At 53.7% G+C, this 17,022-nt stretch overlaps 1 protein-coding gene across 2 annotated transcripts in view; it reads right to left on the bottom strand.

Annotated features, from left to right (window-relative positions):
- Positions 1 to 16,540, bottom strand: part of TBX4 (T-box transcription factor 4) — a 30,709-nt gene extending 14,169 nt beyond the window's left edge. Inside the window, exons 1-5 of one of the 2 annotated variants that reach the window (XM_069481080.1) lie at positions 16,379 to 16,540; positions 12,341 to 12,523; positions 11,401 to 11,495; positions 3,089 to 3,208; positions 1,856 to 2,003 (exon numbers count right to left, since the gene is read on the bottom strand). In XM_069481080.1, coding sequence (XP_069337181.1) covers positions 1,856 to 2,003; positions 3,089 to 3,208; positions 11,401 to 11,495; positions 12,341 to 12,520 — 543 coding nt within the window. In that variant the 5' untranslated portion in view covers positions 12,521 to 12,523; positions 16,379 to 16,540. Of the gene's footprint in view, positions 1 to 1,855; positions 2,004 to 3,088; positions 3,209 to 11,400; positions 11,496 to 12,340; positions 12,524 to 16,378 lie in introns of those variants that run through there. The other variant, XM_069481081.1, reaches the window with a different exon arrangement.
- Between the last annotated feature and the right edge of the window lie 482 nt (positions 16,541 to 17,022).

Raw genomic sequence — 17,022 nt, 5'->3', positions numbered from 1 at the left:
GTGTTGTAGCCAATAAACTGCAAGTACTGGGTAAGGGTGAGAACAAATGGAAGGAAGACACTCTGCATCCCATTCCTCTCGGGAGGAAGCTGAGTTCATATGGGCAGTATCCCCATTGCCAAGGAGAGCTAAGACAGGCAAGGCAAGTGTAGCCAGGGCCACCCCCAGTGTCATGAGCCCATTAAACATCCCGACGGGTCCAGATTTAAGACTAGATGCAGTGTTATCACAAACCCCTCACAGACCCAGTTACAGCCACCAAAGCAGTAAGCCAGGCTGGGAAAACCTACCGCTGGCCTATGGAGGCCCTCTCTCTCTCCCCTGCTTCCTAAGGAAGGTCAAGCTTTTCCTCCCTTGACTCCCTCCTCTTCCACTTTCTGCAGGGGTCAGGGAGGTGGAAGAGTCCTCTGAGGTGTCCCTGCAGCTGGGAACCATGCAAGCTGGTGCATCCAGAATCCTCTCTACAGCTTTGATCCCTAAGTATTTCTGGCCACCCAAAGATGCAGCTCCTGCCAAGCTCTGTACTCACCCCCCATGGGGTCTGCAAATGTGTACAATTGTGGACAGAGACCGTGCCTGTGGGTTAGGTTCCTGGCCTCCCAACACAGAGGTCCTCCCTCTCCTTTTGAGGCTGGTGCCACAGCCTGGCCAGGCAGAGGTCAGGTAGGAGTTGACTGGGAGCAAAGACTTGGCCAGGATGGTAGCCAGGAAGACCCAGAAGGCCCCTCTGCCTGTCCTGCTCTGACAGGTTGGGACTTGGCTGGCCCTTGCCACTAGCCATCTGCCTGCCCTGCATGGGAAATCCAGTACAGGGACTTGCAAGACAGATAAGTCAGGAGTTGATTATGTTAATTAAGCATTCTCCTGGTGGTTTATAGATCACCAATGACTTAGAAGAGCACTGAACAGACTCTGAGAAATTAAAATGAGGAGCTGCTTACCAGTTACAAACCAATCGGTCAGAAATGAAGCATTGCCGGCATTTTCCATACGGAACTACACTTCACAGAATCCTGATTTGCACACAGTTCCCCAGAAATAGAACTGGGGCATAAAAGAGGGATGTACCCACAGCATCCACACCTACTCTAGCAGCCCCTGCCCTGCACTTCCATGGTAACCACGGGCAGCCTAGAGGGGTGGAGCTTGTACCCTGGCAGATAGTCCCAGGTCCCCAGGCTTCTGTTTGCTACACACTTGAGCTAAAAGTTTCCACATAAAAATCTCCTTTTTGTGGGCCTGCCAGGGCCAGATGGGGAAAGAATGAGCTTGGGCAGCCTGGATGGGACGTCAGCAGCAGCATCCCTGGGGCTTCAGAATCTCTTTGGAGAGCCAGATCCCAGGCCAGGCTGGAGCTAACACATGAGCCACGGCAAAGCCCTCCTTTCCAGAGGGTGGGTGGCTGTCAGGCCAGACAGACAAAGAGAAGCTTCAGAATTCATCAGTGACTCGTTCTCAAAAAGGTTTACTTGTCTTGTGTCATGCTTCAGCAAGGCCAGATTTGGTAAAACTGAAGCTGAGAGATGTGGCCCACCGTCATCATCGTATTTATTTAGAGCCTCCTACGTGCAAGGTGCTTCCTGCATATTCTCTCATTTAAGTCTCATAACCACGAAAGGCACATATATGGTCATCTTCACTTTCTAGACAAGGAAACTATGCCCCCCAAAAACTAAGACACTCACCCAGCCAGTCAGTGGCAGGGGAAGGATGCACAGCTGTCTGCAGGACTCAGAGGCCTGTGCTCCTTCTACACACTTGCCAGGCAAGTGCCAAAGCCTAGAGCTGGATCACAAGGGTGCTCTCTCCCCATCCCCCTCCCCGCCTCCCAAGGCCAGGCAGTCCCCATTCTTACATGGCCAAAAGGGTCTAGGTGGTTGTTTGTCAGCTTCAGCTTCTGGAAAGAGACCAGCTGCCGCATCCAGTGTGCCCCCGTGGCAGGAGAATCTGGGTGGACATACAGCCTGCCTGGCATGGCCGGCTCAGCCTTCCCTGCCACCATCCTGCCAACAGAGCAGACAGAGCAGTTGAGCACCCTGGGGTCTGGTGAAACCATATTCCCTGTCCCCTGTGAGAGCAAACCCCCACTGACCAGAGGGAAAAATAGCTGCAGGTCCCACCACACCGTCAATTTAGGACTTCCAGGGTAGGAGTGAGGGACAGAGGAGAGAGAGCAGTTCCGAACCTTTTTTATTTTACTGCAGTAGAAAGAGAAAGCGAGGTTTTGGGAAAATGTGATCATTTATTTCAAGGACTGGAGCTAAGCACAGACACTGTGGGGAGATTTAGGCTTCTGTGTATGTGTTATATTAATGATTTTTAAATGCTATAAATTATACTGTTTGGAGGGAATGTCTCAGAGGACCTAGACTCTCAAATTGCTTGCCCCAAAAGCAATGGTAAGAAATTAATTGGTGGCTGTCCCCTTAGCCAGAGCTTGCTCTGAGTTCTAATCTAGCCCAGGGAGAGAGAACAGAAACATGGCACTTGTCAGGACCTTGCCACCAAATCCTGCCCCCTCAGCCCAATCTGTGCCCACTCCACTGCCCACCTACCACAAAGTCCAGCGTCCTGGCCAGCTGCTCTCTCAAGTGCTGGCTGACCTCTGGGGGCAGACAGGGTGCTAAGGAGTTGGCCTCATGACAGCATTTATTTACCTGGCCCTGGTTTGGTTTGTGCCCCAGCAGCCTCACTCAGGCTGGACAGTGGACACACAGCTTAAGAGGGAAGTGTGCAGATAAACAGGAGACAGACAGTCCACCACAGACCAGGTGATAGTCCTAGCTATTAATGTCCCCCAAGACAACTATTCCCACCCTCTTCCCCAGGGAGGCACTGACAGAGTCTGAATCTGCCTGGTGTCAGCAACCTGTCCATCACTTGGTGACAGCACATTCACCAAGTCCTGGTTTTCCAGAGTATGGGGAGAGGATGCACCCTTGAAATCCACCAAACACCCAAACACTGCAGCTGGTTTCCAGCCCCAGCACCCCTGAGGCGGGTATGTAGACATTCACTGAGCCTCTTCAGCCTGTGAAGAGCAGTTGAGGGAAGGGGGGTGACGCCACGAGGGTCCCAGGCCTCTTACCATTTGTTGTCACAGAACTTGTAGCGATGGTCATCCGCAGGGACGATGTCAATCAGCAGGATGTACTTGGTCTTGGGGTTCATGCCTGTGACTTTCACCTTGTAGCTGGGGAACATCCTCCTGGGGGAGCCAGGGGCGAGGAGGAGCATGGACAGAGGACCGGGAGACGGCACAGTGAGGGAGGCGGCTAAGGCCTTTAACAGGCACTGCCCTTTGAGTGAGCAACCTTGGCCCTGGCGTGGCTGTGTGACTTGCATGACTCGTCTCCCCCCCGCCCCTGCTGCACAGAGGGTTGCACTAGCTGCAGCCATCAGTCTGTGTTTAGGAAGAGAGTTTGTTTACATGGTTTGCCAAATTCACATCCCCTCGCCCCAACAATCCCCTAAGATTTGGGTCTAAAGACTGGGGGCAGCTGAAGTACAGAGACCCTGGGCAGGATTGTGAGAGCTGCAACCCCAACCTGGCTGCCTTAATTTCCCTCCTGTCCTTTGCCAGCCCAGACACAACTGAACTTATGGGGTGCAACTATAGAGGGCCGGAGCAGATGACCTGGAAACCCCTGGCAGCTGCTTCCATAAACGATGAGACGCCTCCCCTGGGTCATGTCTCTGTGGAAACCCTCCGGCCTTAACTCACAGGAAAACAGGAGACTGCTACTACAAACCTTGCTAGGTTTGGATCCTTTCGGTGTGTTTATCAGGGGTTTTTCTCCCTGTGAATGCCCCGCCTGGGCCTATGTACCCTAACTGGGTATCGGGGAAGGTGGGTCCAGGAGCCTCGTGGATGAGAGAGCGCATAGGTTCTGAAACCACCCTGCCATGCTCCGCAGCCTGGCCCCACAACTGACAAGCTGCGAGGACTTGGGCAACTTGCTGGAATCTCTCTGTGCCTTGGTTTCCTTATCTCTAAAACAGGGATAATATTACTACCTCATAGATTGCTGTGTGGATTAAATGAGTTAATTTACGACTATTACTACTGACGCCTGCTGCATTCCACCCTCCACAAATCAGACCTACTTCCGTGAAAATGGATTCACCAAAAAACAGAATGTTCTCCACTTCTTACAGCCTATGCTGAGGCTGTCCAGGATCCTGAGACTCAGGGAATATTCTAGAGAAAGGCTTCCCCAGACCCCTCAGCACATACACACATACAGCAGCATGTACACAGACCTGCTGGGGCACGACTCCCTCCCCTGGTGACCAGGTCTCTGACACTGGGCTTCACCAGGTTGGGGGGTCAATAGAACCTTCCTCACAATCCTCAATACCCCCTACCCCCATTCAGCTGATCTTCCACAAAGGTGCTCCCCAAGAGAGGCAGGGCCAACCCTAACTGAAGACAGGGACATGGGAACCTGCCCCCCTGAGCTGTAGCGCTGCCCAGCCAGTCCACTCTAAGAAAACCATCAGGTGGTCCCCTCTGCCTCTCACTAACTCCAGACAGTATGCGACCCTCACAAGAAGCTGTCCTAGACAGCTCAAACAAACGATTAGAGTCCCTACTTTGTCAACAGGGGCACAAGCTTACCTGGACAAGGCAGGGCTTCCAGAAGGGATCAAGGCCTTCACAAGCTGGCAGACCCTACAGTAAAAGCCCAGCCCAGGCCCCTGGGGCTGAGGGTGCAATTCCACACTGGCCCAGCCCCCAGCTCAGCCCAGCCTGTGCCCCTCTCTTGCTGGAGGGCGGGACGTGGGGTGTGTGCCTCGGGTGTGCCCAGGGGCACGCTGTGCGAGTGCGCATGTGTGGATGTGTGCGTGCCTGGAGGGCGGAGGGAAGTTCTAGCTGCAAGTCTAGGGACTTATAAACCGTGTGGAAGAATTTGTCTCAGATGTCAATTGAAAGCATTTTCAAATGTCCACCCCACCCCCTCTCCAGGAATGGGGGAAGTGAGGGGGCTCAGGAACCCAATCCTCCCTCCTGCTTACCAGCCCCTCTGTCGGGCCTGGGGGCACAGCTGGAGCCTGCACCACCCTTTCCTGGCCCTGCCTCTCTCCTGGTGGACCTATAGCTGAAGGGGGAGGGTGGCAGCTGCCTTACCTCCCCACTCTCTGGGGGAAGGCCAAGAATCCTGTCCCCTCCAGACCACCATTTTGTAACTGCCACAGAAACAGCCACAAAATGGGGCAGCCTTGGCCATGCTTGGGCTGGCCTGGCACCAGTGGCCTGCACTTAGCCTGTTTCTCCTGTAATCATTCCAGGTGGCGACAGCAGAGGGCACCCATGGCTCCTCTCCAGGGCCAGCATCCACGCAGGGGGCGAGGAGCAAATGGCTCACTGCCACTTTGCCAGTCTTCATAGCCTAGGCAGAGAGGGGGTTGCAGGGCCTCTGACCCTCGCCTTCTACTCCTACTAGCTTCATCTCAGCAGCTCAGGAGGCCAGGCTGACACTAAGTGCTTTCTAGAAGGCCACTGAGGAGTCCTGTGCTCTGCCTCCCAAGGCACAGGACCGCTGTCCTGTGATCTGGCCCCTCACAGAAGCTGACCACAGACCAGATTCCTGACTGACAGCAGCCTCCGATGCAGGCAGCGGAGCAGGGAAGGGGAGTATCTCCTAGCCTGCCTCCCCTGCCCACCAGTTCCCCTCTTCCTAGGGCGGCAGCCCTCAGAAGCCAGGAGGGTAGGCGAGATGTCACATCTGAATGGCGAATGCTGAGTCCTCTGTTCTGGCTGAACTGGCCACTGGCTGGGCTCAGGAAGCTCCACTGTTTTCATGGAACCAGATGCCTCGGTCTCTGGCAGGGTCCAGTTCGGGGACTGCTTCTCAGCCATACAAAGCAAACTCGGGGTGGGGGGGGCCCAAGCACTACATTTCCCCACCCAGGTGGCTCCAGAAGGATGAAGGGTCCACCCAGGGCAGGGGCAGGACTGAGTGGGAAGGTGAGGCACACCCCTGCCCAGGCTGAGGAGACAATTCAAGTCCCCATGGCCATCTGCCACCGGGTTCCTGAGGGGACTAACGTTCAAGCCTAGAGGCCCAGTTTGGGGATAATTCACCAGCTTGGCATGACTCGGGTGACAGAGGGCAGGCTGGGTTTCGGGGCCATGACTTTCTCTGGACTCTACCTTTCTAATGAAACACGTGAAATGATGGAGTGAGAGATGAATTGTTTCTATGATTTATGACATAAAAATGTACCTGAAAACCAACACCCTATGGGGAAAGCAACGCCTGGGAAGGAGGGGGGAGCCAAGAAGGGGATGCCTGTGTCCCACACAGGCCCTGCCACCAGCATGTGAAAGCCCCACTCCCCGTCCCTGGCACCCTGGGTGCCCGCCTCCTACACGGTCTCTCCCTGCACTCTTCTCCCTGCTCCCCCCCAGCCCTCTGGCCCCACCCTCCCCTTGCCCCCCTCCCTGAGCCCCTCTGCACCCTTTCCACAAGCCCTTCTCCCTGCTCCCGCAGTTCCCCACATGCCCCTGGGGTTCCTATTCCCCCAGACAGATGGGGCACCACCCCCCACCCCGAACTTGACTGAAAACGGCTCCGCCAAGGGAATAAACAAGCAGCCTGCTCCGACACACCACGGAGAGGAGATGAAAGCCCTGGGGTTTCTCCTCTGATCATGAAACAGGCTCTGAAAGGGTGCGGGGCTGGAGCCTTTATCTACTTCATACTCGGAAATGGTTTTAGAATGAACTGCTAAGATAAGCTTCCTTAGACGTTTCTTGGTTTCAGAGGCTTGCGGGTGTGGGGCAAGGGTTTCAGGGCATTTTGATTTTGGCAATAAACCCATAAAAGTGAACTCACTGCTCAGACAGGGCAGGCAAGTTATAGCTGGGCTCAGGGAGCCGAGGAGCTCCCGGCCAAAGTGGTTGCCAAATTCAAGGCGCTGACTTACTTGGGGCACCACATCCCGACACCACATCCCGGGGACAGGGACAGGATGGGACAGAGAACAGCAGACCTAGGGGGCCACCAGAATCTCTCTGCCTGGCAGGGCCCCCAAACCCTAACCCGATGATAGCCCCGAATTCCCTGGGGGTCCTGGGGACTCCAGGAGCAGCTACATGTGCCTTCCCTTAAGTGCAAGGGAAAACCCAATCCAAGTGCTGAGAAGTCCACAGAGTGGTTTCACAGGGGCAAGACGGTGGTGACTGGGAAGGCACAAGAGGGATTCTGGGGGCTGATAACGTTCTGTTTCTTTTTCTGGATTTAGGCTACATGGGTCTGTTCATTTCGTGCAAGTCTATAGACCTGACACTTATGATTTGTGCACTCTTCTGCAGGAATGTTCTACTTTAATAAAAATTTATGACAAAAATTATGTATGTGGATACACATATACACACACTTGGAGCCCCGAGTCTGAAAAGAATGGGCCACAGGAAAGGGCAGAGGACCACTGAAAACCCCACCCGTCTTTGTATCCCTAACTTGCAGGGGTCTTCAGGAAGAATCCCGGGTGTGCTGGCAAGAGGCCAGGGCCCAGCAAGCTGAGGTTAGGGGTGAGGGGTGCTGGTGCTGCCTTTACTGAGACCAAACCAAATGATTTCTGAGAGCAACGACAAAGCCACTAAAGTGATTTCTACTTTTGACACACATATGCATGCACACAATGTTTTCTAATCCACCCAAAGCATTTTTAAGAAATACTTTCCCTGACGGGAGGGGCAGGGCTGAGGGTGTGTGGAATGGATGCTGCTTTGGAAGGCCAGTTGGTTCTCTCAGATTTTTTTTTTTTTTTTTTTTAAGGCACTTCCTTCTGATAGACTTTTGCTTTCAGAAAATACTTTAAAAAGAGATCAAAGCACTCTCTCCCCAATCCACTTTCCCAGTGTCTTCAACCCTTACTTCTCTTATCATCCACGCCACTGGGCTCTGACGCTCTGTATACAGAGCGAGGGCAATTGGCTTTGAAGCCCCGGATTAAACTGGGCCAAATCCTTGCCTCAGAATAACAAACAATACAGGTTCAACAGGAGTTCTCATCGGTAGTTCATTTTTCAAACGCAAATTCACTGTCACTAACACAAGCAACATTGAACTCAACAGGCTATGAAGTCTGATAGTGGAGATTTATCTGGTGGCAAAACCATGACCTAGGAGTAGGGCAGTTAGACAGTTAGGAAATTTTCGTTTTTAGGAGGTTTATATTTAAATTTTTGTGGAGCTCACTTTTATCTATGTTTGGGAGAGAATGCAGTTTCTCACATGTATCAAGGGACTTGAGGAGGCCAAGAGAGGGGTCTGCTCTCCGCAGTTATCAGCATGAACCCTCTGGCTGCAGGGGCCTGAAGGGACAGAGACTGGCTGGGGAGGGGTTTGGCCCCCAATTTATACCCGACAGCAGGGATTCCTGAGCATTCAGAAATTGGTGTCTCACTCGCTGTGGTTAGCATGTTGCTCACCAGATCAAACTGTTTGCCAATTCAAAGTCACTATCCAATGAAGGGAATTCTTTTCTCCTTTACCTACAGACTTTCAAGGACACAAAGAACCAAGGCAGAAGTGTGACCCAAGTACTCAAACCTCAAACTGGCTTGAGAACACACTGGCTACCCTTCTTCTCCAGGGCCCACTCCTGCCCAAACAGATGACAGTTATCATGTCCCTAACCAGCCAGGACCGCCAGGACCACCAGGACAGAGCAACAACCCACACTGAACAGGGCCCTATTAAAAAAAAAAAAAAAAAAAAAGCAATCAAAGGAATTTCTCAAAGTTGGGGTTTTGTTTTGGGAATAGGGTGCATCATCTGCTTGGCTTGTGTAGACCTGGCAGTTGCCTAACTTCCCTTCTCTGGGGTTTGGTGTATGTTCTCTCAGTTTTCCAGCTCTAGCAGTCTAGGAATCCACGATTCAACCAAGGTTCAAAAAAAAGGTCCAGACTGTTGAGAAATGGAAGTGTCCCAGGCAGGGTTCCAGTAGAGACACACACAGTTTGGGGAGCAGGGAGAGTCACAGGACAGGATGTTGAAGGGCCACAAGCCCAAGCAAAGTAAACTGCATCCAGAGGCCACCCTTGTGAGGGAAGTGATGAGGGAAGGGAGGGAGACACAGTGATCCGAACAATAAAAGTGGTCTCCGAAGACGGTGGGCAGCTACTCAGGAGGAAATGGGGTCTGTGAGAACTGGGGGCTTACGGGTTTGGGGAAGATGAGGCAAGTGACTTTCTTAAGGACTAGATCTGGTGCAAGTATAACTTTCTGCCAGAGAAATGAAAGGCTATCATGAACCCATAACTGGCCAACATCATCACAGCCATTTTAAAATTATTATCATTCTCTAAGGCCCATTCCCTAAGCTTCTACTGGAATCAGGCACAAACACCTGCCTGAAGCTGGTCACCTCTTGAAGAGTGTGTGTATGTGTTGGGGAGGAGGAGGATGGAGTACCCGCGCGGAGGCAGGAAACCCCACTAAGGATAACCACAAAATGCCTTTTGTTTAAAATGGCAGAGGCCAGGCACGCCCAGAGAACATACTGGCCATTTATTTTCAACAGACAAGGTTATTTTTGCTGCCTAAAAAATGGAAGTTCTAGATCTTTTTCTTCTTTCCTTCTCTCCACCCCAGCAGGCACAAGAAATAAACGCCCCTTTCACACTTGTAATCCACTTGACAATTTACCAAGCCCCACCCAGTCACACGATGCCCTGGCTTGAGTCTCAAAGTAACTGGATAAGCAAGGCCAGCAGGCAGGTCTATAGTCACCATTTACCTGACACTACTGAGCTACAGGGAGGTTTAGTGACTTGCCCAAGTGCACTCAGCTAGGAAGAGGCAGAGCTTATGACACCTGGCCCCCACTGTCCTCAGTGACCACTCCCCTGCCACATCCTCTGCCAACCCCCCAATGCATCCTCCTTCCCCATCTCCATCCCCCAAATGCACTGAACTCAGGCTCTAAAATCAACCTGCTTCTTCCCCCTGATAAAGGCCCTAGGTACTGACGAGAGACCTGCCCAACTAAGACATGAGAGTGGCTAAGTGCCCAGACCTCACCCTCAAAAAAATAACAAAAGCTTTACAAGGCTTGCCAGTGAGCCGACACGGGAGGACCACAGCACCCCTACACTACACATAGCAAACCCCCAGCTTTTTGTTTCCTTTGAATAGCCTGTCATTCCCTAAGCTGTTTGGTAAGTAGAACTGAGTTCTCTAAGGAGTAGAAGAAAACGCTGAGTGGATGCTAAACGTTTCTGTAATTATTATTAATATTATCAGCTAGCATTTCTTATGTGCTTACATGTGCCAGGAGCTATGCTAGGTGCTTTACATACAACGGCACGAAGCAGACCTGTTCTTTTATACATGGAGTGAGGAGGGGGCAGAGACCCTTAAGTACCTGGTCTGAGGGTTACACAGATGGAAGCAGCTGAGTTAGAACTGGACCCTCCCCACCCCCACCCCGGTCTGACTCCAAATCCCTGGCCCTTGATGCTTCACCATCTTCTTCCTCCGAAATTCCAATTACGGGTCACAGCCATGCAAAGGGACATTTTCAGACCTAACTTGTCCCTGGGGACCAAAATCAGGTGTGCGTGTGTGTAGAGGAGGCAGAGTAGGTGGGGAGAAGGTTCCTAAACCTGAACTTTCCAGTGTCTCTGTCTACAGCAATCCCCCTTCACCTGATAACTGCTCTTTGCCATTCCTGCCCCACCCCAGACATGCTGCCCCAGCGAATCTCTCAGTCATCCCCCGGCTGTGTCTTCCTCCTCTCATCCTCTCCTCCCTGTTCTCTCCCACAGACACCAGCGCATTTTAAAGATGTTTCCACTTTATAAATCATCTCTCTCTGGCAGCCACCCCAGAGCTGCTCCCCGAACAAGACATACACAGAGCCCAACGGTGGTGCCTTCCTGTGCCAAAGACCAGGCTGGAAACAGAGAAGCAGTACCCCTGGGGTGAGAGATCTGCGGTTTGAGCTACTCCTTAAAAGTTATGGAAATTGAATAGTATGGTCCCCTTCCCTTTCCCCATCTGCTGAGGGACTTTTCTGGCTCCTCAACTGAAGCAATCCGGAGAGAAACCCCACTGGTCCCCAATGGGAGGAGGACAAAGCAGCCCCCCAGGGGGTCAAAAGTGCTGGAGTTGGGACTTTGAGCAACGTGATCCTTCTTTGCATTTCATTTGCATAGCACGGCCCCTCCCCCCAATCCTTCCCTCTCGGCGCCCTTGCTGGGGTAGCCCTAAGCAGGCTTCCGGTCCCAGTCCCAGGCAGCAGTGAGATATGGCCCTGAGGCCCAAGTGGCAGAGGGGACTCCCACAGGCCCCAGGCTGGGACCTAGAGGACTTCTAAGGGAGCCCCCTGGAGATGCTCATTGCTCCCACCCGCCATCCCCAGAAGGAAATCTCCAGTGCTGACCTGCCCGCCTTAGTGATGATCATCTCGGTGCCCGCCTCATGGAACTTCTTCCAGAGCTCCTTTTCATGCAGCCCCACCTTGATGTTCTCGATGGTCTGGGGATAGAAGGGAGGGGGACTCATGTGTGCCTGGCTCACGGCTCCCATGTGGAGCCTGAGGAAAGAACGCAGACCTGAAGAACTGCGCAAACACAGCCAGCCTGGGAGCCCATGACTCAAGATTTTGTTTCACAAAATTATTGCAAACTATTGAATTTTTAAAAAAATTAATCAGCGGCTAAAACTCCTCCTTCGGGGCTGCACCTATAGATGGGCCTGCAGAAGACACATATGTTAACTGGCCCAGGGTAGACAATACTCCTGCACACACATAAACACGTCTGTAGCCAGCCATAGGCTTGCAGACAGACACACAGACACAGGGAGAGGCGCGCACACACCCTCGGCCAGACTCGCACCGCAGACAGAGCACACAGATCGACACAGGCCAGATTCCGTTCATTGTGATCCTCTCTGGTTATCACAGTGAAGCCTGTTGGCGACGTCCCCACGGCTTTGGAGCCCCTGCAGCGGCTCCCCTGCGCACCCCAGCCTGGTTGGCTCTTCCCGCCTGGTCCCAGGCTTTCGCCATCCCACCCTGCACCCCGTTCTCGTTCTCGGAGTCGTGGGAGCTGTACGCTTGGCCTGGGCTCACTGTGCTGCCCCAGGAGTCTCTCAGGCCGGCTGGTTCCAGAGTAGCCCTGAGGGCTCAAAGTGAAGAAGGGCCTGAAAGGCAGAGAGAGTGAGCCCTGCCCAGAGGACAACAGGCAGACAGTCCCAGACGCTGCCAGGTCCCCCTGAAAGCTAGTCCTGCCCACAATTGGATGGAATGACGGACACCGGCGGCCCTGCAGACAGACGACCGACGCCCAACCTTTATCCGACGGCTGGCGCAGCCCTACCTGCTCAGCTGCAGCGGCGACGTCGGCGCCCGGGCCCGAGGGGCTGCCGAGCGCGGCTCCGCTGAGGCCCGGAGCGGCCAGCGCGGGCTCGGGGGCGTTGGCCGCGCTGGCCTCGCTGAGCGCTGGGCCCGGGCCCCGGAAGGCCTCCTCGCTCTCCGACAGGCCCTTATCCTGCAGCATCTCCTGCGGGCACAACACACAAGGAGTCACTCGCCCAGGTCCAGTCTCGCCAAAGGCCCCAAGGCCCTCTCCAGCCCAGCCGGGTCTTCGTGCAGGGTGGCGGCCTCCCCAGTGCACGTGGACCCCGCCCCCTCCCGAGCTGGGGGAGGGAGCCTGCGAGGAGGGCAGCACCCTCGCCCCCACCCTCCGGGCTCTGGACCTGGGAGGGTCTGCGTTCGTTCAATGTCTGCCTGCCCCCGTGTGGGGCTGTGGGGATGAGTAGGTCTGGGGGAAGGACCGCCCTCTCAGCGTTGCCCCCAGCTGCACCCCGAGTCCCTCCCTCCTGCTGGGTTCCAATGGAGCCTGAGGCCTGGGTCTTCTTGGCTGTCGCGGAATAACTGGGGTCCAGACCTTACTCTTGGTCCAGGGCAGCCAAGACACTTCCTGGGCATGCAGGAGAGCAGAGCCAGGCCAGGAGGGCAGGGCCCAAGCTCCTGAAACTCCACACCTGTTTGCAGTGAGGACCTAGTGCTCGGCGGCCCTTGAGGCCGCTTACTCACCCATCTGCCCTCACCCACCCAGCTCAGACGGCACTCAGGTAAAGACTTCCTGAACCAAAGGCTTTCACTCTGACACATTCCCACTCCACAGATACCCTCTTCCCACGCTGGCACAAATATCCTCACACCCAGACACAGCACCCCGAGCAGCCTGCTACCGCCACTCCCATCCAGCCCCTGAACTTGGCCAGGAGCCTCCCCAGCCCTGCCCGCACATTCACACCCGCTGGCTCCTCCACTCACACGTTAGCTCCAAAGGGCTCTGTGTTGGGCCAAAGGACCCATACCCTTCTCAGCTGACAACCAGGCCAGTAGGGTGGGTCCAGTTCAGAGGAAGAGCCTAGCCCTGCCTCAGGGCACAGCTACATTCCCCCAAGGGTCTGGGCCTATTCACTGGTCTACCCCTGTGTCTGCTCCCTGCAGGCACACAGCTGGTCCTGGGGTAGCAGGATGAGAGCCCAGCCTGCAAGGAGCCTCCCTCAGCCTGTCCAGCGTCCCTCAGGGGTACAACCCAGCACTATCTCTGCTTCCCCTTTCCACCTCCCCGCTCTTCCCCATTCTTCTGGATCTGGGCAAGTTCTGGTTGAGCTTTCTGTCTGTTTGACTGCCTCTCTTGTGGCTGAATGTTCCACCTTTCTCCTACTACCTTCTTTCTGTTCTTCCTGGATCTCCCTGAGCATCCCAAGGCTCAGGCCCCTCGCCTACCCCATTCACTGGCCTCCTCACGCCGGGTTTAGACTTGGGCTCCCAGGGTCTCACAAAGTAAACAAGCCAAGTGCAACCGAGGAGATAAAAAGGGGCCAGGGCCAGTCTGGGTTGGGAAAAACCTATAAAGATAAGGCTGACAGCCCAGCGGTCTTGGGCCACAGCCTGCAGGAAGCAAGGCTCGCAGGGCATGGCCAGCGCCAGCACCCTCTTCAGGCCACGTGCGGTTCGGCCGAACCTCGGAAACCCAGGAGCCCCCAAACAAGGAACGCTGCCTAACTAGGGTAGTTGCTCGCTGGGGCCAAGGCTCTGGGGCCGACTGTCTCTGGGGCCCAGCCAGGTTGGGTACCGGCGAGCGGCGAGCGGCCGGTCCCAGGTGTGGGGGCCGTGGGGCCAGAAGGAGGGGCGGTCTCGCGCGTTGCCCGCCTGACCACTGGGTCCTCTTCTGGGCACTCGTCACACCCACAGCGGTGCAACGGAACCCTCTGGCTCGCGCTCCTCCCTCGTAGTCCTGTTCCGTGCGGAGCTCGTCCGTGTGGCTCGTGTCCACTGACGCCGGTCCCGCAGCTCAGACTGGCGACCGGGCCTGCGCGGTGCTCTCCTTCCCCTCTTCGGGGTTTCCCTCTTCCTTTTCTCTCGGCCACGCAGCCACATCCTGACCTCGCGACAGCTTACCCTCTCCGAACCTCCTCACCAATTTCCTTTTTTCCCGCCTGGCTGGCCCGGAGTGGCCGTTCCCGCGGTCCCGGGCTCACTCGGACGCCTGCAGGGCCGGATCCCGCACTCTGCCGGGGCCCGCAGCCCGCGCTCCTCCGTCCTTCACGTCGACTCCTCCGCGGGCGCCGCACGCCGCTCCTCGCCCGTTGCGATTGAGTTCATAGCTTTCAGCTGCCTCGTTTTCCAAGGAGGGCAGCATTTTTCTTTTCCCTTTTAGGTTACTGGTGATATTTCTCTTGCATTGGGGGAATTGTTAATATTTCGTACTATTTTTAATATTTTAATTATTTCTACTATCAGAATAGTATTCTGGTCAGTTCAGTAACATTAAGAATATTTATCCGATCACATGATTTATTACTACTTTTTACCTTTAATACTAGATGGTTAAAGTACTGGCTTGATTCGTTACATAATCATTATTAAATATGTTGCTTTCCTGTCGCTCCTCCATCAGTCCAGGGCCTCCTATTACCAATATCTAGGTAATTATATATAATGTTCCAATAGGTCCTGTTAATCTATCGTTATTTTTAATTTTTGCTCCGTATCTCTAAAATGGTTTTTGCTAGCCCTTCATTCTGTTTATACTTCGTCACACTGTTAATACCTTGTTGTTTACCATAACTTAATATAATTGTTCTCCAAATTCATGTTAATTTCTCACATTATACTTCTTGTTATCTTACCATAATTTGTTTTGTTAGAATTGTTTATAATACTCCAGGTATTATTCTTCATCACATTGCAACAATATCTTGTTACTTTGTCATTATTTGTAATGTTACAGATCTTAATTTGCTAGTTATTTTTCATCACTTCATTACTTCTTGTTAGTTTGTCATACTTTCTAATATTGCTGTAGCTCTTAATACTCTGATTATTTTTCATCACATTGGTACAATACTTCTTATTACTCAACCATTATTTATAATGTTGTGACTATTAATACCTTGGTCATAAATTGTCTTATTACTCCAGCAATTCTTGTTACTGTGTCCTTATTTATATTACTATTGCTCTTAAAATTTTAGTTAATATTTGTTTTAATAGTTCAGTATAGTATCAATAATACATTCTATGATAGTATTCTGTCACTACTACTAATAGTATTTCCCTTAATAATAATTTTCATCGTTTACTTTTTTTCCTACAGTTTCCTACAGCTTAGTAATCTGTTACACTATATGTTAAACTATTGCTGTTGGTTTTAATACAATAGTTCTTACATTGTTCTATATTTGCAGTCATTTTGTTTTCAATCCTTTTAAAATTACGATTACTATTTTCACTTGATTCTAAAAGTGACTATTATTTTAAGTCCAAGTGTTATATCAGTTATGCTGCTCAGCCCTGTTTCTTTGATAATTGCTCATGTTCTGATAATTTTTTATCTTCGATCATTATTTACATATAATGTTCCTTCCTTTAATTTTAACAAGTCTGTTGCATCAAAGACTCTGAAGTCCGGTATTGTGATCACTCACATTTCTACATCGATTTTCGCCACCAGTACCCAGGCCCTCTTCCTGGGCCTTTCACGTCCTACAAACACCAATTTCAAGGCCACCGCTTTGCCTGTCACGACTTAACCTTGTTTCTTTGGTGCTAGTGCTGTCGTTTCTATGTTCTTGGTTTCCTGGACCCAATGCATCGCGTTACTCTGAGAGGAGGGCTCGAGCCCCAACCCCTGGTTGTCGGCCGAGGCAGCCGCCCGACCTGCGGCACTTACACGCAGCAGAGCCACCTTCCTTGCAAGCTTGCCCGCCCCCGAGGTTCTTACCCCGGTTGCTTTATTCATCTCTTTCCAGCTCATCTTCCTCGACCCTGCAGCCTAATCATGGGCCCCCTTGGCCCCTGCCCGGCACATCCCCATCCCGCTGGAACCGACACTCACCCTAACTGCGCTGCCGCATGCGGAGGCGCCAGCTGCCCAAGTTCCACCGCAGGCTCGGGTCTGAGGAGCACGGGCGTGGGACCGCCGGGGCTCCGACTCCGAGCCGCTGGGTCAGGGTCCCGCTGCCCGCCGTGCCCTCGGGGCCGGACACATCCCGGCTCTGGAGCGGTCCCTTGATCTCCAAGGCTGCACTTTGGGGCCTCAGCTCCCTCCTCCTCCCTCCTTCCCTCCCTCCAGGGCCCCCCCCCCACCCGCTGACGTCGCTGCTGTCAATCAGTCCGCGCCCGCTGCCCCCCAGGGAGGGAGGCTCCAGGGTCCCCAGGCTCCGCGGCCCCCAGGACGCTGAGCCCCAAGTGAGCCGCCTGCTCCTCCACCGCGTGGCCCAGTGTCCTCCTCGCGGCCCTCGGGACCCGCCGGCCGGGTAGGGGCTAGGAGCCCCGCATGGTTTAGATTAGAGAGGCGGGAAGAGAGGACGAGCGGCTGGGCCGCGCCGCACAGCTCTCAGCCCAGGCTTGCCAACGAGGACGGTTTGCTCGGCCCCGCGGTGCCCGCAGCCTGCGGCGCTCCACGGCCGGGGTTGGCTCCTACCGGGGCCCACTTTCAGGCAATGGCCTCCACCGATCCCCAGGCCGCTGGCTCCCCAC

The sequence above is a fragment of the Eulemur rufifrons genome, chromosome 9 (genome assembly GCF_041146395.1).
Source record: "Eulemur rufifrons isolate Redbay chromosome 9, OSU_ERuf_1, whole genome shotgun sequence".
Lineage (NCBI taxonomy): Eukaryota > Metazoa > Chordata > Mammalia > Primates > Lemuridae > Eulemur > Eulemur rufifrons.
Note: the sequence above shows the minus strand (reverse complement) of the source record. Positions and strands in the feature narration are given on the sequence as shown.